Source organism: Ursus americanus, chromosome 1, assembly GCF_024610735.1.
Source record: "Ursus americanus isolate L20-20 chromosome 1, mUrsAme1.1.p, whole genome shotgun sequence".
In the NCBI taxonomy this organism is placed as follows: Eukaryota; Metazoa; Chordata; class Mammalia; order Carnivora; family Ursidae; genus Ursus; species Ursus americanus.
In genome coordinates this window covers 48989344-49013454 of record NC_142127.1, presented here as the reverse complement: position 1 = coordinate 49013454, position 24111 = coordinate 48989344, and the positions used below count along the sequence as shown (strand labels likewise).

The 24111-nt window shown below is 34.0% G+C and overlaps 1 protein-coding gene across 1 annotated transcript in view; it reads left to right on the top strand.

The window, feature by feature from the left end:
- The window catches only part of TLK1 (tousled like kinase 1), a 138305-nt gene that overhangs the window by 93635 nt on the left and 20559 nt on the right, over positions 1-24111 (top strand). The window contains exons 11-12 of the mRNA XM_045779995.2: positions 581-769; positions 13776-13842. Coding sequence (XP_045635951.1) covers positions 581-769; positions 13776-13842 — 256 coding nt within the window. The remainder of the gene's footprint in view (positions 1-580; positions 770-13775; positions 13843-24111) is intronic.

The following is a 24111-nucleotide window of genomic DNA, read 5'->3' as shown; positions in this document are numbered from 1 at the left end:
AAGGTAGTGCTTGCACATTCCCAAAATCTTTTTGACAAAGACAAATTTAGAAAACAGCACTCTGTTAAATTGTCTTTTTAAAGTTTTTCTACAAACACAAAGTGATGAGATGTGCGTTTAAAAGCTACTCTGTGCTTACCTCTGTTCTTTATTTTAATAGCCCATTTGTTTAATTGAGCAAGTTTTTACTGAATTCCTAATATGTGCTGATGATTACTGGGCACTAGGGATACAATAGGATGTAAAATAGATGTGGTCTCCGTTCTCATGGAGTAACACAGTTTAGAGACATTCTAATCAAGTATCTATAAGGAATGATACTAGAAAGAAGGAGCTAGAGATCTACAAGGTACCATGAGATTAAATATAGCAACAAATCTTTCCCTAGTTAAGGGGATTTAGGGAATTCAGAGGTGAATGCTTCAGATGAGACCTGGACAGTGAGTACAAATACGTTCAGAAAGGTGGAACCATAATTTTTGTTTGTTATACGCTTTTTCATGTTTATTAGTATATTCATGTTTTAACTGTAAAGAGTAATGAAAAGTTAATATGGTTTTTTACATTTATTTTTATACAGGCAACAAGAATGGGTGAATCAGCAAAGGGAAGATATTGAAAGGCAAAGGAAACTTCTAGCCAAACGTAAACCTCCCACAGCTAATAATTCTCAGGCACCCTCTACCAATTCTGAACCAAAACAGAGGAAAAACAAAGCAGTCAATGGAGCAGAGAATGATCCCTTTGTTAGACCAAATTTACCACAACTGTAAGCCTCCATTTTAATTTTCCTTTTTTCTAAATCGTTGCCAGTGAGCATGAATGTTAGATGTTATTTATATTTACACTAATATTTAAATACTGAAAATAGTTATGGCCAGGAAAGAAGGCAGTATTAAAATTTACCTCTAAATTAATAATCTTCAAATACCCAAATTCAGCCTTTGTAAGTGGAGACTTATTAATCTTCTTTTAAAATGATGACTTAGCAGCTAAGAGGAAACTGGAATCCACTCTTTCTTCATATCTAAATGAGAGAGTCGGTTATCAGTTTTGATTATCTCAATTCTGTGTTTCCATTAATGTTTTTTTTTTCTGAGAGAAAATTTAATAACTGTGACATACATTTTCTTAACCTCTACAGTAGTACATTGGTAGATTATAGGTACTGTTTTTTCCCTTCTTTTATTTTTCTGAATTTTCTGCATTAATGATGAACTGCTCTTTATAGTTCAGTGGGCAAAGAGATTTTTAAATGATTAAATGCTTATTATACATAGAAAATTGGGAAAATATGAAAAAACATAATAGAACAACATAGACTATGATCCCATCCACAGAGAAGACCATTATTAAAATTTTGATTTACAGATGTGTCCAAACATATTTTTGTTCTGCAAGAACTTAAATTTTTGTGAGTAGAAAATACACACACACGCGCGCGCATGCACGCACATTGATATCGTTATGTGGATGCATTCTTTTTTTCCTTTGTTGAAAGGTAATGTTTCATCTGTGCTTTGAATCCCATAACCTGCTACATGAGGGACTCTTCTGTGGGTACCTTCATTATCTTCTTTCGTCAGCCTTTTGTTCTCTACTGGTTCCCTCCTTTCAGAAGACAAAATGAAACCAAAAACTCTGCTTCAATTGTATATCCCTCTATTCTAGTCTCTATATCCTGTCATTTTTATAACCAGGTTTCTTGAAAGACTTGCTCATAGCAGTCTCTTCTGTCTCACCTTCCATTTTCTTCTTTCTTAAATGAAATTGCCTTTTAAAGGTTAACTATCTTTTTGATGCTCATTGCCATAGACATTTGAGTCTTTAACTTGGCAGCATTGAATATTGTTGACTTCTTATTTTTCCCCCAAAAGACTCCTTCTTGCCTTTATTTTTGAAATACCTTGATCTCCTAATTTTCATTTTAAGTCTTCTGGCTCATCTTCTCAGTCTTTTCTATGGACATCATTTACACTGCCAATTTGTAAAATGTAAGTGTCTTTTAAGAATCTGTCTTGGTCATCTTACTTCCTACTCTACATATTCTCCTTGAAAATTAGCTACTCTCAGAGTTTCAGTTACCACGTATATGCTTCCTGACATCCAAGTTTCTGTCTCCAGTCCACTTTTCTCTCTTGAGTATTAAATGTATCTCAGTTTTGAATGTCATATCCTTGCTTGGTTGTTACCAGTACTTATGTGCTGCTAATATAGTCTTTTCAAAACTGTATTTACTAAAAACATGGAAAAAAACAAAAACTGTTTACTATTACCATTTCCATTCCAGTCTGTCTCTTTCTTTACACAGACACACACACACACACTCTCTCTCTCTCTCTCACTCTCATCCACACATCCATTTATATACCCTTTGCCTTTTCCTGTGTTTTCTCTGTTAGTAAAAGGTACTACATCCTTTCAGTTCCACATGCTAGATTTTTATTATCATCCTTAATATTTTAGATCAAGATTTCATTTATTGTCCTTAATCCATTTTTATCATTTTCCATTAATAAATAGGTGGTAACAAGCTTATTTTTCAAAATCCACCTCAAAATCTACTTCCATCTTCAAACCTTTTCTAATCTTGGGGGGCTTTTGTAAATTGGAATTAAAACATTCAGCTATTGATATTTTAAGAAAGAGTAGCAAATGGTTTACATTTGTAAATAGTAAATTTGTTGCTTAATTAAGGGTAGATGGGTAGATGAGTGGTTATATAGAGTACAGTGTGTGTAAGCTTTAATTCCACTCCTAGGAGACTCCAGTCCTTCTACATCTCAAGTGTATGCACCTATGTAAGTCCCCACTGACACCATTCTAACTCAAGTTACCGTCCTCTCTTACTTGGGTTATTTTTTCTCTCCTACCTCTCCTTTCAACTTTGGTTTAGCAATCCAGTTCATTTTCATTTTGCAATCAGAATCATTTTTGCAAAATATGATCCTTTTGTTCTCTTTCTTATCACCCTAACATAGCTCTGTTTCTTGAATCATAGAATCCCTGAAAGTCCTAAGATGATTTCTTAAAGCACTTTTGATCTGACATCTTCTGATCACTGTAGCCTCATCTTTTGTCACTAACCAGTGCCTATCCTTCACCACCAACTTTCAAACTTCAACCCATGGTTTTAAATCCATCTTTTAAATCCCATACTAGGTATTTCCTCCTAAAAGTTTTTCCTTGATCCCTAAAGGGTAGGAGTTAATTATCAATTTAACGTAATGTGATAGTGCCCTCTGTCTCTTCAGTCACAGCATCACCATTTACTCTGTTAATGACACTAGAAACATCCTGAAATGTTTCCCTTTCCCTCATTCTCTGTGTCTGTTTCTGTAGCATCTTGTATTTGTCCATCTGCATTGCCACTATCTTAGTTTAGGACCTCATCTCTTTTTTTAACCTCGATTACTGTTTATTATGTGTCTCTTCATGCCAGTTTCACATTTAACCTCCTTCACTGACCTTCAGGATAAAATTCACCCTCATGAAGGACTCTTTGTAGGCCTTATTTTTCTCTTTCATTTCACCTCCAACATCTGTCCTATGTATCTTATGTTAAACTCTTTTAGTTCTCTAAGTGGATTAGGCGTTCTTGTTTCTGTGCCTTTATACATCTTGTTCCTTGCCTTTCTTCACCAGTGTCATTGCCTGTTCATCTTTTAAGGCTTGGCTCAAGTACCAGTTTCAGTAGGAAGCCTTCTCTAACTTTTTTTCTTCCCATTTTCTCCCCCATTTCCCCTCAGGTTAGATGCCCATAGCCTTTTGTACGTGCCTGTTCTGTATGTAGCATTTTTCTCAGAGTTTTATCTCTATATTCCCAATATGCAGCACAGTTTTCTGACATATGGAAAGTGGTCAGTAAATGCTAAATATTGTCACGTAAGCATTTGACTGAATTTCATTTTTCTCCTTCTCACTAGTTTCTCCATTTTTCAAGTTTGTCACAGGTATTTTGCTTACTTGTCTTCCAAGATACTTAACAGCCCTACCTATAGTTCAATAGTCATAGACTTGTCTTATTTCCACCCCACTTTATTATATATGTTGACAGAGAACTAACCGTGAAGTTAAACTTCTGTGTGTTCTTGGAATGGCAGATGAAGTGATACTACATAATAGTTTGACTGTATCCTTATACAAATGCAGATTTAAATAGGGAAAAAAGCCATAGAAGCACTTTTTTTTTAATTAAAGATTTATTTATTTATTAGAGCATGCATGAGAGCAGGGGAAGGAGGGGGAAGAGGGAGAGGAGAGAGAGAATCTCCAGCAGACTCCCCGCTGCGGGAGTCTCGAATGATGGGGGTCTTGATCCCAGGCCCCTGAGATCATGACCTGAGCCAAAATCAAGAGTTGGATGTTCAACTGACTGAGCCACCCAGGTGCCCCAGAATCACTTTGGTTTATATATTATTATATTTTAGAGGCTCTTCTCTGAACTGTCTTCTAAAAATTCCTTTCGAATCACTGGTGGTAACTAGAACAACTAGAGTGTATGTGCAGAACATCTAGTATAATTAGAATAGAAACCTTAAATCTGTATTTTTCTGTCAAGAAATTAACAAAGAAAATGAAGTTACTACTATGTAGTGGTTAGGACTTTAAGCATTGTAGACAGACAGATGTGGAATCCATCCTTGACCCTTTCAGGTTGTTATTTTTGGTAAGCTGTTTAACTTCTTTGAGTCTCCATTTCCTCACTTGCAGAAGTACCTATATCATAGTATCGAAAGGATGATACAAGGTAATGCATGTTAAAGTACTTGCATGGTTCCTGGTTCTTAACTAATTTTTAACTACCAGCAAGATTCGGTGAGGTTTTTAGGTAGTAGGTCCTACTTTTAGTCACATACACTTCTTTTCAGAGTAGTTTGCATAGAAAGTATTATCTATGGATGTCTAAATGACCCTTGCGTTAATTATTATTAATTTTAATCAAGATTTTGGCCTCATGTTAAATATATTTTAAATTACGTTTTGATTTTATTTATGTATTTCATGTTTCACAGAGGCTGACTGCAAAGTAAACAGTAATATTTTACCTTCTATTTTATATTAAGGAAGTTTTAGAGGTCACTGTGTTTCCTCATTAAAGCTTTGATTTTAACTCAAGGTTATATTTTACATACCATGAAGTTATTTAGTGGATTACTTGTCTTGTAAATAATATAATAGACTTTTTTAATTAATAAAATTTATTTTTAGAGCAGTTCTAGTGTATAGCAAAATTGAGTAGAAAGTAGAGAGTTCACACATACTCCCTGTCCCCACACACAGCCTCCACCACTGTCAGTGTCCTGCCCCCGACTGGCATGTTTGTTACAGCTGATGGATGTGCGTTGGCACATCATTATCACCGAGAGTTTATAGTGCACATCAGAATTCACCTTTGGTGTAGTATACATTTTATGGGTTTTGACAAATGTTTTTTTTTTTTAAAATCATGTTTGAATAATCTTTTGTTGGAGCATTTAATCTATTTTCATTTTATGTATGTATTTATTTATTTATTGGGGCTTAAATCTGATCTTTGTGTGATCGATTTTATCCTGCCTCATCTCTGTCCCTTTTTTTTCTTTATTGGGTTGCTCAGTTTTTGTTTATTTGATTTTCTCTCTCTTTCTGTCCCCTATGTGAGGACCTCTTTGTCTGGTATAGTCTGTGTTCATCTAAATGTTACTTACATATTTATCATTCTTTTACTCTTCATTTATTCTTACATCTTTGATTTTTTTTTTTTTTTTACCTAGTAAGCTTTTTCTGCCCGAGAATACCCTTTAGAAATTTTTTCTTTTTCTTTCTTTTTTTCTTTTTTTAGTGTGGTTCTATTGGTAATGACAAAGCCTTTCAGTTTTTTCTTGGTATGAAACTAACTTTATATTGCCTTCATTCTCAGAATGGTTTTTACTGGTTTTAGGTTTTAGGTTGGTGATTATTTTAAGGTGTCTTACTGTCTTTTGACTTGAAATTATTACTAGACAAGTCACCTGACCATAGAAGAACCATCTTGAATGGAGCAGAAGCAATATTTGAAGACTAAATAACTAAGAATATTTTAAAGCAGATGAATAAGATCAATCTATAGGTTCACAGAGGCCAGAGAATTCCAAGTATAATGAATAGAAATACATAGACACATCATAAATTTCAGAAAAATCAAGGCAAACAGAAAAAAATTCTTAAAAGTAGGCAAAGGAAAAGAAAAACATATACTGGGAATATAAGTTAAGAAAAAAATATTCCAGGTAAATGCCAACCAAAGGAAGCTATATTATATGAGACACAGTAAAATTTAAGGCAAATAAATTATAAGAAATAAAGTGGTTATTTCATAACTATAAATGGCTCAAATCGCCAGGAACATATCGTAATTCCAAATTTGTGTGCATGTGGTAACATCGTCTCAAGATAAATGAAAAATTGACAGTACTTTAAGGAGACATAGATTCAGAAGTCATAATAGATTTCAACCCACACATTTCTTAGTAATTGAACATGCAGATAAAAATAAAACAATGAAAAAAAAGGACACGCAGTATGGGTATAGAAAATTTCAGTGGGATTGACAAACTTTACACTTGTAGAATACCCTTAACATCTACAGAATATGTGTTCTTTTTTAAGTATAGACTTTTATAAAAATTTATTATGTTAAGTCATAAAGCAAGTCTCAACAAATTTCAAGAGATCGAAAGAGTTTGTTTTGGACTGGCGTTGTTTCTTACTTAAATATTTGGTTGAACTCATGGGTGAAACTTATAGGATTAGAATCATAGAATATGTTCTCTGACCACAGTGGAATTAGATTAGAAATCTCTAACAATAAAGTAGTGAAAAAATCTCAGTGGAAATGAGAAAAATATTTTTAGATGAGTGATAGTGAAAGTGCCATATAGCAAAATTTGTGAGATAAGTCTGACCAGTATCTGGGGGAAATTTAGAACCTTATGTACATATAAATGAAAAGAAGAAAAACGAAAACTTTATAAACTAAGCATTTATTTCAGTAAGTTAGGAGATGAGCAGTAGAATTAACCAAAGAAGGAAGAAGAAAGTAGAAATTAATGGTACAGGAAATAAACATATACAATACAGAGAGTCAGTCAATCCAAAAAATGTGTGTTTTATTCCAAAACAAAACTAATCTAATAAAATTGAAAGAGAAGACAACCATTATCAGAAATGTAAAAAGGTATTATTAGAGTCTATAGATATTTAAAGGAAAACAAAATAACAAATGGCTTAAACTTGAACTTTTTGTGAAATGGATAAATTTCTAGAAAAATCTTAACAGAATTGACACTAGAATAAGCAAAAGTCTAAATAGTTCTGTAACTATTAAAGAAATTGAATCTGTAATTATAAAATTAAAAATCGAGTGGCCCCTGGATGGTGCAGTTGGTTGATCATCTGACTCTTGGTTTCTTGGCTCAGGTTGTGATCTCCTTGTGGTGGGATCTAGCCCCATGGCAGGCTCCAAGCTCAGTGAGGAGTCTGCTCAAGTTTCTCTCTCCCTCTCTCTCTCTTGCTCTCTCTCTCTAAAATAAATCAATCTTTTTAAAAAATGAAAAATCCAGGTATAGATGACATCATTTTTGAATTATAACATCCATTTAAGGAAGAAGTAGTGCCAGTCTTTTTTAAAACTTTTTTTTTTTTTAAGGAATAGCTAAGTCAGAAATACTTCCAGCATATTTTATGAGACCAGCATAATCTAGGTGTTAGAATTTAGCAAAGATGATACAAAGAAGGAAAGTTACAGGCTAATCTCACTATAAACGCAAATGTAAAAATCTTAAATAAGACATTAGCAATCAAACATGTAATATATAAAAATGAAAATTTATCAAGACCAAGTTGGGTTTATTTTAGGTATGCAGGGTTGGTTTAACATTAAAAAAATATCTAATTTTCCATGTAAGGAGAAAGATCATATGATAATAGATGCCAAAACAAAAAACATGAGATAAAATTCAGCATTGGTCTTTTTTTTTTTTTATTTATTTATTTTGGAGAGGGGTTGGGTAGGGATAGGGAGAAAGAGAATCTCAAGCTGCACTCCTGCTGAGCTCAGAGCCTGATGTGGGCATGGCCCTGAGATCATGATCTGAGCCGAAACCAAGAGTCAGACGCTAAACCAGCCAAGCTACCCAGGCACTTCCAGCATTGATCTTTTTTTTTTTTTTTTTAAAGATTTTTTTATTTATTTATTCGACAGAGATAGAGACAGCCAATGAGAGAGGGAACACAAGCAGGGGGAGTGGGAGAGGAAGAAGCAGGCTCATAACGGAGGAGCCTGATGGTGGGGCTCGATCCCACAACGCTGGGATCACGCCCTGAGCCGAAGGCAGACGCTTAACCGCTGTGCCACCCAGGCGCCCTGCAGCATTGATCTTTGATTAAAACTCCTAGCAGTCAGTAGAAGAACTTCCTTAATCTATACTGTACATTGATTTTTCTTTTTGCATTCATATCTACATGCTGTGCACTTGAGTCACCATGGTGCCCTGTATGCCCTGTTTCTTCTTCCTGCTGCTCCTCTTTAATCAGGTTCAGATGTTATCTCTTCTGTGTCTTTTCCTAGTTTCCTTCAGATAAAATTTTTTTTTCTTTGCTCTGTGTACTCATAGCTGTATTATCCAGGACAATCACCTTATGTTAAGGTCAGCTAATTAGCAACTTTAATCCTACTTAATCTTTTGCTATGTAAGGTAACATTCACAAATTCCAAAGATTAAGATGTGGTATCTTTGGAAGCTGATATTCTGCCTACCCATCTCCCCTCTGAACCAAGATTCACATCCTTCCCACATGTAAAATACATTCATCCTATCCTAACATCCCCCAAAGAATCAACCCAACATCTCAATTACAGTGACATCCCAACCCAATTATAGCATCAACTCAGCATCCAAAATCTCATCAGAATTTTCATCAGCTCAGACTTTCTGAATCTCATCTAAATTAGGTATGGGTGAGAACCTGTATAATCCACCCAAAACACAATTCCTCTTAATCTGTGAACCTCAAGAAACAACTTCTCAAAATATGATGGTGGGGACAGGGATAGGATAACAAAGACATTTTGTTGAAGCAGGAAGAAAAAAAAAAAAAAAAAAAAAACGAAAGGAGTCACTGCTCCCAAATAGTTTCAAAATCCATCCAGTCAAACTCCCATTTGGTTTCAAAGTCTGGTAGTAATTTTCTATGGTTATGGCTCCCCTTCTGGACTCAAGGTTCTTTCCTCTGAGTCTGTTTCACAAAGGTTTCTTTCTTGTTAAGGTTAGCATGTATATGTAGCAGAGGAGCTTTGTCAGCCTGTTTCTTGTTTGTAGAATTTTGGAGGTCTGACAGCCTTTCATTTTGTACTCTCTCTGCCCTTTTAAATGCCAAGCTGGCAGTGTTTCTGTTTAAAGTTGTCAGAAGATCTCATGGCTCTCCCCCCTCTGACACACACATTCATTCCGTTAGATGTGAGGATCCTCTAGGTTCTTTTCTTGATAATCCCATTACTGTTTTTGGCTTCTGCTGAGAAGGCTGAGGGGACCTGTGAGTTGCATGCTTAATCTTTTAAAGACCATTTCGAACCTGTGTGAAGTATTAGCAAAAATGTTGTCCAGCAACGCCTTCCTTTTTTTTTTTTTTAATAGAGCATCATTTTGTGAATCTCAATCTTAGTGTCTTTCACACTATGGATAGAATGAGACATTTCTTTTTTCTTTCTCTTTCTTTCTTTTTTTCTTTCTTTTTTTTTGAGTCTATACCTAGGAATAGAATTGCAAGGTTATATGGCAATTCTGTGTTCAAATTCTTGAAGAACTGCTAAACTATTTTTCCTATTTGCAATATTTTACATTCCCGCCAGCAGTAGACAGAGTTCCTATTTCTTTACATCTTTGGTAACACTTCTTATTTTCTGTTTCTTGATTATAATCATCCTAGTAGCTGTAAAGTGTCATCTCATTGTGGTTTTGGTTTGCATTCCTGAAGGCTCATAATGTTGGATGTCTTTTAATGTGCTTGTTGGTCTTAGCATAGATATTGAAGTCTTTTGCTCGGTTTTTAATCCAGCTGCTTGTCTTATTGTTGTTGAGTTACAAGAGTCCTTTATATGTTCTAGATACGAAACCTTTTTCAGATACATGATATGTAGAATTTGCTCCCATTCTGTAAATTGTGTTACTTTCTTGATAATGTCCTTTGGTTTGATTTGACTTTAATTTTTATGACGTTGACTTTATTGTTTTGTTTTTTGCTCATACTTTTGGTGTCAAATCTAAGAATCCCTTACCAAATCCATGGTCAAGGACATTTACCCCTGTGCTGTGTTCTAAGAGTTTTCTAGTTTTAGTTTTTATATTTAGATTATTGATCCCTTTTTGGTTAATTTTTTATATAGAGTGAGGTAGGGGTCCAACTTCATTCTTTTGCATGTGGTTATCCAGTTGTCCCAGTACCATTTGTTGAAAAGACTTATTCTTTCCCCCATTGAGTGGTCTTGGCATCTTGTCAGAAATCACCTGGCCATGGATATCTGTACTCACTTCTATTCCTTTGGCCTATATGTCTGTCTTTATGGTAGAGTAACCGTTTTAATGGCCATAACTTTGTAAAAGGTAAGTTTTGAAATAGGTAATGGGAGTCCTATAACTTTGTTTTTTCTTTTTCAATATTGTTTTTTCTATTTGAGGCCCCTTGCAATTTTTTTTCCATTTTAGCAAAATGGGCCATTTGTATTTTGATCAGAATTATATTGAATATATGGATGACTTTGGAGAGGATTGCCCTCTTAACAACATTAAGTCTACTCATCCATGAACATAGAAGTCTTTTAATTAGTTTCCATTAATTTCCTTAGCACTGTTGTGTAGTTCTTAGTATACTAGTCACTTCCTGGGTTCAATTTATTTCTAGGTATTTTATTCTTTTGCATTCTATTATAAATGGAATTGTATTCTTAATATCCTTTTTAGATTGTTCATTGCTGGTGTATAGAAACACAACTGATTTTTGTGGGTTGATTTTGTACCCTGCAACTTTGCTGATTTATTAGCTCTGGTGATGTTTTTTTCTTCATTCTTGGAGATTTTCTACATCTAGAGTTAAGGTCATCTGCAAATAGAGATAGTTTTACTTTTTCTTTTCTCATTCTGATGCATGATGTTATGTTTCTTTTTCTTACTTAACCCCTCTGGTAGGACTTCCAGCACAATATTGAATAGTAATGGTGAAAGCATCATTGTCTTATTTCTCATCTTAAGGGGAAAGCTTTCAGTCCTTCACCTTTGAGTATGATGTCATTTGTGGGTTTTTAATAAATGCCCTATATTGTGTTGAGGAACTTCTATTCCTAGTTTTTGGGGGGCTTTTCAAAGGCAGACTAGTCTCATGTCCTACCCTCCCTCATTTAAAAAATCTAATCCTCAGTGCATAGCTCATAGTTTAATGTTCACTAAAGGTTTGCTAAATTATACAAATAAATGGGCTTGCTATTTTTTTCTTAAGTGCCTGTAATAGTCTTATTTACCATAAATTGCATTCCTTAACTTTGACACTTTGAGTAGCCTAGTATTTAGTACTTTCTGCAGAATTAGCTTATTAGTGCTTCAAAACCAAGCAGAGAGAAAGTGGTCAATATATATTTTTTACTATTTATTTGAAGCTTAATAGTTATTGTAGTAGTAATCAAAATGCAAGAAGTAAATAGCTAAGTTCTGATGATGAAAGTTACATTAATCTTCAGTGAGAATTGTATGTGTTTAATATCAGGAGTAGATCTATGAAATAATGCTCTGGGGTCCAAAGTTTTTTAAATCAATGAAGAAATATCACTCTACTAAGAAAATTTAGGGAGGGAGTATTTGTATGCATTTGCTTTAGCTGTAGGGATGTGGATGGTTTGAACCACAAAACAAAACATAATAACAACTGGAACTAAGTGCAGTTAAATAGCAAATATGCATTACATTATGCTGTAAGATAACCAAACAATATTCAACAAACTAAATCATCATGGAACTAATTGATATTAATTCATTTTTAACTCATAAGAATAGTAGCTATTGAAAACTATAGATACAACAAAACATGCTTACCTCTAAATTACAGAAATTCCCAGCTGTCTGCATATGTAAGGGCTTTGCAACTTTGCGTGAGAGCTGGATTTCTTAGTAGAATGTAGTTTCAAAAATTCTGAGAAACTCAAAGTGCACCAAATTTTCATTGGTGACATATATGCCTATCCAGAAGGTATTTGCCAAAAATTCCTGTAGCTTTTGTTTATTAAATTAGGTGAGATTTTATCCGTTTTGGTTTCCAAACCTTTTAACATTACCTTTCCCTCCTTTCACTCCATCTACAGTCACACTGTAACACTTCTCTAAGTTTACTTGAAGCATCTGCTACAACTATCCACTGTTGCTATATTTAGTATAATAAAATGAAGCAGTTGTGTTAACCTAAGACCGGGTAGACAGCTTTAATTTTAAATGTTTCGCTCTTAAGATGTTTCTAGTGGAATACTAACTGAATTTCTTGGAGGTTTTTGTTTGTTTCCTTTGAATACCGTTTCTTTAGAATTAGCAAATTTAACATCTAGCTGAAGCAGAATAACATTCACTAAATGTTGCCGAGGGACCTGAGTAAACATAAATAAATCATACCTAGGTTAGGAGCTTTGCCAAACACCCCCCAGAACACATGAGTAAGCAAACAGGCTTGATAAAAGCAATACCTTCAGTATTGGTGTATGAAATGGAACTTGTTTTATTGTGGAGTGGTTTTATTTTATCAGAAAACAATCATTTTTTCCTCAGGAAAAGTTATAAGTGTTTATGTCTTAATGGTTCTACATGTATTAAGCTAGTTATATTTCAGAGTTACATATGAATATTTGCAACTAATAAAATAACTATAAAGTACTTTCAAGATTTAAAGTCTTATGTCTATTATATTTATTAAGAATTTGGTGCTTTGACTATAGTTTTAGCATTCCTTTTCCTAACACATGGAAACAGAAAAAAAAAATTTTCCTAGGTTTTTTTTTTTTTTTTTTTTTTTTTAAACCGGTACCCAACTGGACTGACTCTCTTGCAGTAATTTTCTAGTACTCTTAGAATAAAATGAAATTCACTCCTTGGTCTGGAAGTCCATACATAAGCTGGCCCCTGCTTCTCTGGCTGTTTTGATGCTTACATTTTTTTCTCTTCTTACAGTATGCCAGCCTGTGTCCATCTTAGCATCCTTACACTTGCTGTAACTTATGTCTAGAACATAACTCGCTCAGGTTCTCTTGTAGTTGTCTTTTTGATGTTTAGATCAAGACCACCTCTCACTCAGTACAAATTACTGTAATCCAATGTCATTATCATACCACTCTTTTTTGTTTTCTTCATAACGCTTACTGTTATTTGGGTTTATTTTATTTCTTTATTGTTTCTTTTCTGCCTCCTTAGTGGAGACTATAGAATGTAAGTTCAAACTAAAATGAAAAGAGAAAATGTCTTTTTCATTGTACCCTTAGGATTGAAATTCTAGAACATCACTTGATACATAGCACTCATTAAATAGTTGCTGAGTTTATGAATTAGTTGTTCCATCTCTAAGTATTAGGTATATTCTGAAGAATATTGTAAAGGACTTTTGGCTTATATTTTGGGCTAAAAGTTGTCAGCATTGTAGTATTTCCAATTATCTTCTTTTGCTGGTTGTTAATAAAATACAATAACTATTAATCTTAATATCTAGAATTACAATTTCATTTTTGACAGGTTGACTTTGGCAGAATATCATGAACAGGAAGAAATTTTCAAACTTAGACTAGGACATCTCAAAAAGGTATGTGAAACATATGCTGAATTTTTAGTTTGTAATCAGAGGTTGTGGAGAGTTTGTATTATCAGTCTCTTATTGGAGAAGTCATCTTATGAGAGAAAGTATCCAGATTTTAGCCAAAAAAAAAAGGGGGGGGAGCTTTAAAGTTGTATTTTTAAGTTGAATATATTAAAATAACATTCCTTTACCTTGTGGCAGCTTACAAACATTGAGATGCTGATAATACCGTGTCCCTATAGTGGAGAAGTGACTCCTGGCCAGACTTTCAGGGCTTAGGATTATTCTGTTTAAATACTATTTTTGTAAAAATGCTTCATTTTTAAGATGGAATGTAAATTTCCATATTGTTTGTGTCAATTTATAATAAACTGAAATAATTATAAATTAATAACAAACTTGTTTCTTTGGCTTAACTTTTAAGCTATTAAATGCTTGATTAAATGTTTCAATTAATATATGTACATTGGCAAATTTCAAAGAGCCTAATCATCAGTAATAGTATAAAGTGATATAGTTTATCAAAATGCTATGTGTTATTATAGTAAATTTTTATAATGTATAGCTTTGTACTATTTGTAAACTGAAATTGTAATCAGGTCCTTGTTTTTATAGTTCATATTTTTAGTTCAAACCATTTCAAATTAATAATAATAGAGTAGATTTTCCCACTCAAAATGAAGTTACTGACAGATGTAACATTATTTTTGTTTGACCCAATTTTTTATTCTGCTTTTTGTCACATTGCTTACATATTTTTTTAATAGGCTGAATAATTGCTTAAATTGAGTTAGTGAACTAATTGAAGATAGATAGCTTCAATGAAATGGTCTTCCAGGGGTGGGGGTGAGGTAGGACAGAGAAACCCGTTCTGGTAGCAGCTGCTATCATACTGTGTACTGTTTTATTTTTTGGAATACTATCAAGGTGCTTCAGAACCCTGCCACTCAACTACAGGGAACAGAACAAAATTATAAATATAAATCTATAAATCTATATATATATGTAATTTGTATTAGTGTTTTTTTAACTATGTCATACCTGTCTATGCCCCTGCTCAGAAAAGTTTCAACCCCAAACTACTTTAACAGTAAATTCTAACATAATTTATTCTGGTCTTTTTTTTTTTTAAGGTGTATTTTCTTTTGTTGTAATTACTATTTTTCCTGCTCTTTGAGATACAGTAGACAACGTCAGTCTGTCCTCTGTAACAGATGGAGTTGTAGTGGGACTCTTGAAGGATTTTATAGTGCAGAATTAGTACCGGTATTTGTGTGTCCACCTAAGCTATTTTGATAATGAACTCATAGAGACCTATGTTTGATGTCCCCTGTAAAGATTTATAAATTATCTTCTAACTAGCCTTTCATGATAATGGGACACTTTAACTGGAGGGTTATTACTTTCACATACAGTAGTTAATTTTAAATTACTCTTTCTAGTGATGAGATTCTACCATATGTGTATCGTATTTTATGAAAACCTCTTATATAAAATCTGAAATTATAAAGCAGTTAAATTAGAAATTGGTCATTTGTAGTACAAAAAAATACTTCACTTTTCGAAAAGCTTCAGAGAAGGGTTTGCTTTTGGTTTTGGTTGGTTGTGCTTGGTTGATTTTAAAGCTTTCCTGGAAAATATTGAAAATATTTGGTTTCTCTGAAACACTTCTGTGTAAGTGTTCTGAAGTAAGGTATACTTAAATGTCTAAATACTATGTGAACAGTTGCAAGCTGTTGTAGAACACTATACTTTCACTTCTAACCTCCATATTAGCCTCTTTCCCTGGGTTTGACTTCTCCATTTTTTTAATTTACTCATTCTTTCTAATAACTGTCCCCTCCGTAATCTTTTTTCCTGTTTTATTTTTTTCAGCTTTTATCGGATTTACTGAGCAGCTCTAGATTTCTAACTTGATCTTCTTAACCAATATACAATATTACTTTTCTTTGACCAATATCATGGAATATTTTGGGAGAGTGAATAAACTACTAATGCTGAAATAGGCTCTCATGTCTTGAATTTTCACATTCTCTTCTAAGGGCTATTTTGGGTGAGAAGAATGAATGCATTATAAAGAAAGTCGTTGGTAGTACGTGCAGGGAACAAAATTGAGTTAAGTAGTGTCATCTTAGAGCACAAATAAATAGCAGTTGCTTGCTTACCACTGGATATTAATTTTTGAGTGGCAAAATTAAAAAATAAGCATTAAGTCACATGTTTTAAAAATAAGTTATTTGGCCTTCTAAAGCACAGTTGGAAAATAGGCCATTAAAGTAGGTCATTCTGTTTTCTGAAAAAGTAGATTGGATACTTTTAACACATAGAGAACAAGCTTCAGTTAAGAGAAAAGATGTAATCACCTCTATCTTATCAGCTCCCTGTGCTCCTGGGTTTATTAAGCTGACATGAACTCTACCCAACTTGTAACTATATAGTTTCTACCATAGGCTGGTTCTGATATGTGAATATTTGAAGTCCTTGTAACCTGCACAGGAATTAACCTATACTGTGTCAGCTTAGGGTTTATATTTGGAGCCCAGCATACTCTTGCTCTCTCTCTGGCTTTAATAAAAACTCTTAAAGTTCAGTAGAATTATTAGATTAAATTTGTGGGCACCAAAACTTATTTCACTGAGGAAGACCATGCTGTTTGGACATACAAGACTGGAAGGCCTATTTACTTTTTCTTGAAATGAATAATTTATCATGTGCTTTGTGTTTTATAAAGATCATCCTAATAATTGAATAGGTAAACTGAAATATGAAAAAGCGTATTTACCATTGAATAAATCATAAAGTTCAGTTCACATTCTGTGCTGTTCTGTTCTATTATATTAGAAATATAATAAATCCAAAGCTATTAATGTGATAGAGTAAGGAATGAAAGTTAAGCAAAAGCCTCCAAAAGTAAGCCTGTGGATAACATAAATAGATGTTTCTGGGGCTTAAGAGCTTATTAGTTTTGTCTTCTGAGATTAGGAAAATCACTGTGCAGCATCACTTTTTTTTTTTAGTATATCAAGAATTCTTTAATATTTTCAGTTATTCTATTTATGAAGTCATTGCTTACTCATTCACTAAATGATTGATTTATTTCCATTCTCTGCCTGATACAGGCACGATTCAAATTCCCATTTCAGGAGCATGATACTACATTTTATGGACTTTGAAGTTTTAACCATTCTGGAGTGAACATTAACATTAACTTTTTGAATGCCAACATCTTCTCCCTATGTTTTGTTAAAATTAATAAAGCTAGTAACCGGCGAAGCCAAACATGAACCTTCCTCCACTCGCATTTCAGTGACAGTACCTATACACTTATTCCTACAGTTCTTCTGCTGTACTTAGATAGCAAGTTGATTCTTCGTATTCAGAAGAATTAATTCACTTAAAGCTTTCTTTGCATCTGTCTTAGAATAGTGGCAGTGTTTGCTTTTTGTTTTTTTTAGAAACATGCTTCATTTTCATTGCAGATAAAGGAGATCAGTTAAGTTTTTCACACACAAATACTCTCATTCCCTCACATGTTATTTTCCTTGAGTATTGTTAATGACTGTTACATCAGCTAGAATATTTCTTATTAGCTGATATATTGCTTTTCACTCTAAATTTATTTTTAAAGATCAACAGAAAAAGCACATTTTTTAATAAAAACTATAGATACTCTGTAACATAATCTTGCCTTTTATGTAGCTTAAGAATTTAAAAGAATAGAACAGAGAAGAACTGTGTAATAAAATATATGGAGACTATGCAAATTATTCCCAAAACAGCTTTTAAAAAATAACTTTTTTCTGGTAGTGATTATGTACAAACTTACCCAGTTATCCCTTATTAAAAGCTTATAGTTGCAGCAGGAATACTTTTCTATCTTTAAATGTTGGTTATTTGAGGCAAGGCTACTAACTATCCCATTCTATGTACATGTGCCACGTGTGGAATCTGTGAATTTATGGAAACTAACAGATTCTGTGCCAGTTAGCTTTTATGGTTGATCCTGTTTTGATACCGGTCTTTGGTTAATTCTAGTTATTAGAATTTATCTTTTTGATGTGAGGAGTTCTGCTAGGTTGTTGTTTGTATAGTTCAGATCATTATTCTGGAATTGAAGAAAACTACATGGATACGCTTTTCTAGGATTATTACTAAATTAACACAAATAACTTTTTTTTAAAAGCCCTGAAAAACTATCATCCTTGTAATAGATTCTGTCTGTAGCCAGTATTTAAATGATATAAGTTACCCATCATAGTATCCCAAAATGATGAGGAAATAAGAATTCTGAAAGTTATTAGGACTAATGACTATGTCTTGCCACTGCTGTTACTCAGGTGTGTGTGGTGAACAGCATGCAGATGTGTGTTGCTCTTTACTTAGTCTTCAAGTTTTGTCATCTTCTAGATTTAAAATATTTGATTAAATCAGCTGAAGAAAATAATGTATATAGAAAATTTGACATCTCAGTATGGAATATTAAATAGTGTTAACAGGGATTGGCCTTAATGTTTGTTTTTTGGGTTGTGTGTGTGAGTGAGAGGGAGAGAAAGAGAAAGAGTGAGAGAGAGAGAGAGGGAGAGAGATTTTATAAATCCTGAATATAAGTGCTGGAAGTTTTTTTTGAAAAACATAACCAATTTGTGATTGAAACAGGATTAGTCAAGAATCATCAGCACCAACACAAATGTATCTTTGCAGACCGAAGGAATCAGCTAAACAATTTGCAGTCATCTCAATCTCTACTAAAACAAAAATCACATCCAACATGCCACCTGACACCATTTCTTTCTCTCTCTCTCCTTTGCTCCTTGCGATGTGGCATTCATCTCTCCTTGTGCCTCCGTTCTGAAGAGATAACAGTATAGCAACAACTCTACCACTGAAATCCTGTTCTCTGACCGATATTGGCACCTGCAAAGAGAAACAACCAGTAACAGGCAGCAGCAGCATCAGTATTAATCTTCCATGATGAAATCTTTACAGGTCAAGAACAAGCACACAGCTCTTTTCTCACTCCTTCCCAGTGGACCATGCAACTAGTTGAAATGGAAGACAATGGATTGTCTACAAGCCTTTTGAACAGTGGAGAATACAGGGCATTGGTTTTAGGTGAATTGACCCCCAAATATTCTTGAAGTTTGATATCTCCTTTGGTCTTTCTTTCTAGAATACCATTGTCATCTAATTTATCAAATCCTTAGTATAACCACAAAGAATAAATTTGCGTATGTGACATTTATTGTCACTTAGGTTTGAATAAAAATATGAGAATAATGAGCAGTATAATTCTAGAAGACTTAATCTCTAAATCTGTGTGTTCACCTTTATATTCATGGCAATGTCTAGGGGAAATCTCTTGGGAATTCTCTCAATTAAAGCCAACCACACTGTACATTATATTTCTCTAGAACATAAGAAAAGATACTTTTATAAGGCAGTAGTTTTCAGTAGAAGTCTGGCAAAAATACACTAGAGTAGAAAAGGTCATGATGAAGCCCATGAAGAATGTTATGAGGTTCCTGACTTCTTGGCATGTTTGGGCAAGAAAATTGCCAAGAAGAGTGTTAGAACTCTAAACTTGACATTCTGTTCTTACTACTGTTTCCCTTTTAAAAATGAGTAGTCGTCTATAAAAGATGACTGCTGAGAGAACATGGGACTGGCTGTAGATAGGAAAACTCCCAGTGTTCAAATTTTACCTCCTGCTCTTACTATGAATCCATAAACATTACTTGCTCTGTGTTTCTTCATTTGCAGTCATACATCTTAACTTGGTAGTAGATTTTCAATTACCAGTATGAGAATTTGAGGTAAAATGTGTTTTGCTTCTGTAATGTTTAATATTAATCCAGTTTTATAGGGAATGGAATTTTTTTAATTTGGAGAGAATTTTAGAAGTCATGTTAGCCATTGGTTAGAGCAGAGTTTAATTCGTGCTTGTAAATTCAGTCTAAAGATCACTATTTCACAAAAAAAGAAAACAATTGCTTGGCCACTGGCCCTTCCCAATAAGAACTGTAACTCCGAGCATTTACAGTTAACCCTTGAACAATGCAGGGGTTAGGAGCACCAACCCTCATCCCCCCCATGTGCACAAAACGCTGCATATAACTTTTGCCTCCCCCAAAACTTAACTACTAATAGCCCACTGTTAACCAGAAGACTTAACCAATAACATAAGCAGTCAATTAACACAAATTTTCTATATTATATGTGTTATATACTGTATTTTTACAATAAAGTAAGCTAGAGAAAAATGTTATTAAGAAAATTATGAGGAAAATAACATTTACAGTATGTTATTTCTTGAAAAAAAATCTGCCTGTAGGTGGACCCGTGCAGTTTAAACCCGTGTTGTTCAAGGGTCACCTGTATATTCAGGTGCGTCAAGAGAGTCGCTAGTCTCTTTCCATCATTGTGTAGAAAGTTAAATCTTTTCATATTTAAAAAAAAAAATCTGTGAATCCACCCAAATCCTGAAGAAGGTTCAAAGGAACCGGGCAGTGCGGAGGACTAGACTGCTGTAAGGCGTGATGCCTGTTCTGTGCTACGGTGTGGGGCCAGCACCTTGCTTCGTGCTTAACATCAAGGAATCTCTAATACAGCAGCAGCAGCAGTAATTTCTTTTTCAAGAAGTGTACTAAATATTTAAATTTTGCCAGTCAGTTGAATTGTTACATTTATTTACTGCTGGGAAGGGTTTTATTTTGTCTTGTTTAAATAGAATGGGGGAACTGGCAGAATCAAAACCTGCCTATTTTAACAGTTATTCTCAGTTAGGGGTTTTAATGTACGTATTTACGCCTTTGAAGAGAGAATAAAATACCACCCCCACCTCCACACCCCACACCCTCCCCCTAAAAAAGAAGGAAATGTAGAGAGAAGAAAACATGAAGGTTCTAAAATAATTATCTAAGCCAGTGAAATCCATCTGAGGGAGCTACAGTATGCTCCTGTCAGTAATAACCAGCTCAGTGACTGGGGAGGGGAGTGGAGGGAGCATTATGTAGTTAGAAATGACCCAGCCCCCCAACCCCACCCCAGGAATTTCATAATTTTTGTCCCCTGTCCTCCTCCTTCCCAGTTTTCAATCTACATAATCATACTCAAGCAAAAAGAGGGTTATGGGCAATAGTTTCAACACTGATCTCTGGAAGTTCAGACTTGCTTTATCTGTGTGGTTTTTTGGTTTGTTGGTTGGAAATCCAATAGTTCATATCTCTCATATCCATATTTAAAGTATTTGAAAGCATGTAATAGAAATAATCTGGGGACATTGCAACAGGGATAAAGATGAAGTAAATTGTTAATGATTTTCTTCTTCTTTTTTTCTGCGCTGCCCTTTCTCTCCATTAGCTTCTGATAGTGCCTTTGTTAATTTTACCTTTCACTTTCCTGGTGACAAACTTTTAGGATGACATTATAGTTTATGAAGTTAAAAAATTTGAGGACCTGCGGATACCAACTTTTGCCGGATTAATATTGTTCATATTACTAAAATGAATTTGGAGTTAAACTTTTTGAAACCTTATTCTGAACTAGTTTTCCTAGTTCAGTTATAGTGCTGTTGAATAGACTGTGTGAAGTGATAACGCTTTTCTTCTACCACTTCATAATATACTATATAGAATTTCCTTTTTACCAACTCTCATTGATTTTAGGCAAGCTGAGAATGATATATCAAAATGCTTTCTATCTTATCTTGGCTTTATTGAAATTGAGGGGTTTTTTTTGTGGATATAACGTAACATATTCAAGATTTGTTAAAGAAGTTTAAACTAGTATGTTTAATTTTTTCAGGAAACGTATCAGTTTTACATGTGAAAATGCATTTTATAACTTTTCAAGCTTTATAGCTTTAATGCCTACACACCCCACCTTTCTTTTAGTAATTGCTGTTTTAAAAATCGCCATTATGGGAAATGCACAAAAAGCCACGTACCAGTTTTAACCTGGCATTTTTACAGAGATTCTATATTTCTATTACTGACTTTGGCTTAGAAAGTCCAGCCACGGGGATATTAAGTTGCCAGAAATTACTTTGCTTACAAATAGAAAGCATTTCTGTGTCAAACTTCTGCTGAAGGTTAAGTTGCTGTGGAATTTGCCTTCCATATAAATTTTTAAAAGGTAAAAGTTTTGGAAGGTGGTATGTTTTGCAGGTTAAGCAGCGAGACAGTATTGAGATCTGTTGTTGTATACTTGTATGACTTGGGTTTTAATTCAGAATATTAAGAGCTTATTTTAAAATACTGTTAAAATAGCTGTAGTAAATACTGCTTAATTGTCCATTGCTGTATCTTCCTGTTTAAACAGAAAAGAGCTGTGTCCTTTTACTGTATGTGATCACCAAACCTACCTCTCTCTCTAAAAGTCTGTCCTTACTCATGTTTCTTCTAGACCTCTGCTTTAACTGCTCAGCTAGTGGATGACTTGAGGATTGAAAGTTGGTATTATTAAACCAATCTATCTAGTTGGATTATCTCTCTTGTATTTAGTAATCTGGCCTAGTTTTGCCAATGGGTTTGAGGATTCCATTTCATAATGAACTCAGATCAGTTATGAGCCTGGGTTATACTTGCTTTGCCTGAGCCCTGTGAAAATGATTATTTCTGAGGACAGCCCAGAGATTAATGTCAATCTCAAGCAAGGAGAATGTAGTCTACAGGATAGATCTTTGGAAATGACTGCACTAAATATATATCAGTTGATGAGACTACTGTATTCTAGACTGTTGCACCCTGGGGCCATACCAAAACTGGGCTTTGCCCCCTTTATATAAAGAAAGGGTACTAGGCCGTATTGCCCTAACATTTCCCTGAAAGTATTTGTATTAATCTGCTTGGGCTGCCATAACAAAATACCATAGACTGGGTGTCTTAAACAACAGAAATTAATTTTCCCCCAGTCTGGAAGGTGGAAATCCAAGATCAGGGTCCATCCAGCAGGTTCAGTTTCTTGTGAGGATCTATTTCTTCCTGGTTTTAGATGGCTGCCTTCTCAAGTCCTCACATGTCCTATTATCTGTGCTCCCACAAAGAGGGGACAGAGTAGGGGGGATAGACCTCTCTCTCTCCCTCCGTATAAAGCTACTAATCCCATCATGAGGGTCCCCACCTTCATGACCTAATCTAATTCCCAAAGGCCCCATCTCCAAATACCATCACATTAGGGTTTAGGGCTTAGTATGAATTTTAGGGGAACACAAACCTTCAGTCCATAAGAGTATGTATACTTTTTTTTTTTTTTTTCCTAATGGGGTTTAAGAGTTGCAGAATTATCTTTCCCCCAGAAGTGTGTCACTTTGGTTTAAGGTCCAAGATGTGTGGAATAAGTATTTAAATTACAATATGGAAGATGTAAATGTATTTCACTGACTATGAAAGAGTTATGTTTATCCATATATAAGAGTTGGTTATTAGGAAAAAAAGATTTGGTTATAGTTCCTTTACTTGACATTTCCTCTTAAATACAGAAGATGCAGCTTTTTTTTTCTTCTTAGTGCTTCTGACATTTTGTTTTTTCCTGTAAACTTTATAATTCAAACCAAATGCAGCTTGCCTGTGCTTTTAGATTGTAAGATTTTATGGGACATATCTGGTCAAGTTTTGTAGAGGACAAAAAAAGTTTGCTTAACTGACACAGACCTACATTTTACTTTAATAAGTTTTTATTTTGCAGTGTTGGTTACCGCCATTGTATAGACCTCTGAAGATTACCAAAAAATATTAAGCAAATGTAATTGTATCAATAGTCTAGTTGAATCTCATGATTATATATTTATTGACTCAGTAAAATTTAATTTCTATAACTTCTCTTTTGAAATAGTATCCCCATACCACAATTTCAAATAAAAGTTAAAACAATTATTTCAGTAGGTATCCTAATAATTAGACATTTCATGGTTTTATCAGATATTTAAAATTCCACCAGCCTTCCAAGTGTTTAGTAGCTTCCTACGTGTGTGAGAATCAAATTAATGGCAAGTTTTTAAGACCGCAAATATTAGTAATATGGAAAGAAAAGGTTACCACTTTGTAAGTTCTGTAATATAAATGAATTTGAATTTTTTCATACTCATGGACATACCTATATAGCCAGTTTCTTAATTCTACTTTATATATCTTTATAAATTAAGACAACTAAGCTGTGATTTGAGTCTTGTTCCAAAAGGTTTTTAATCTATTTTTATATAATCTCCTAGAGTATTACCTTTTTTCATTAAAATAAAAAATATTTGTGACTGAAGCTGTATTAAGTAAGGAAATTTCA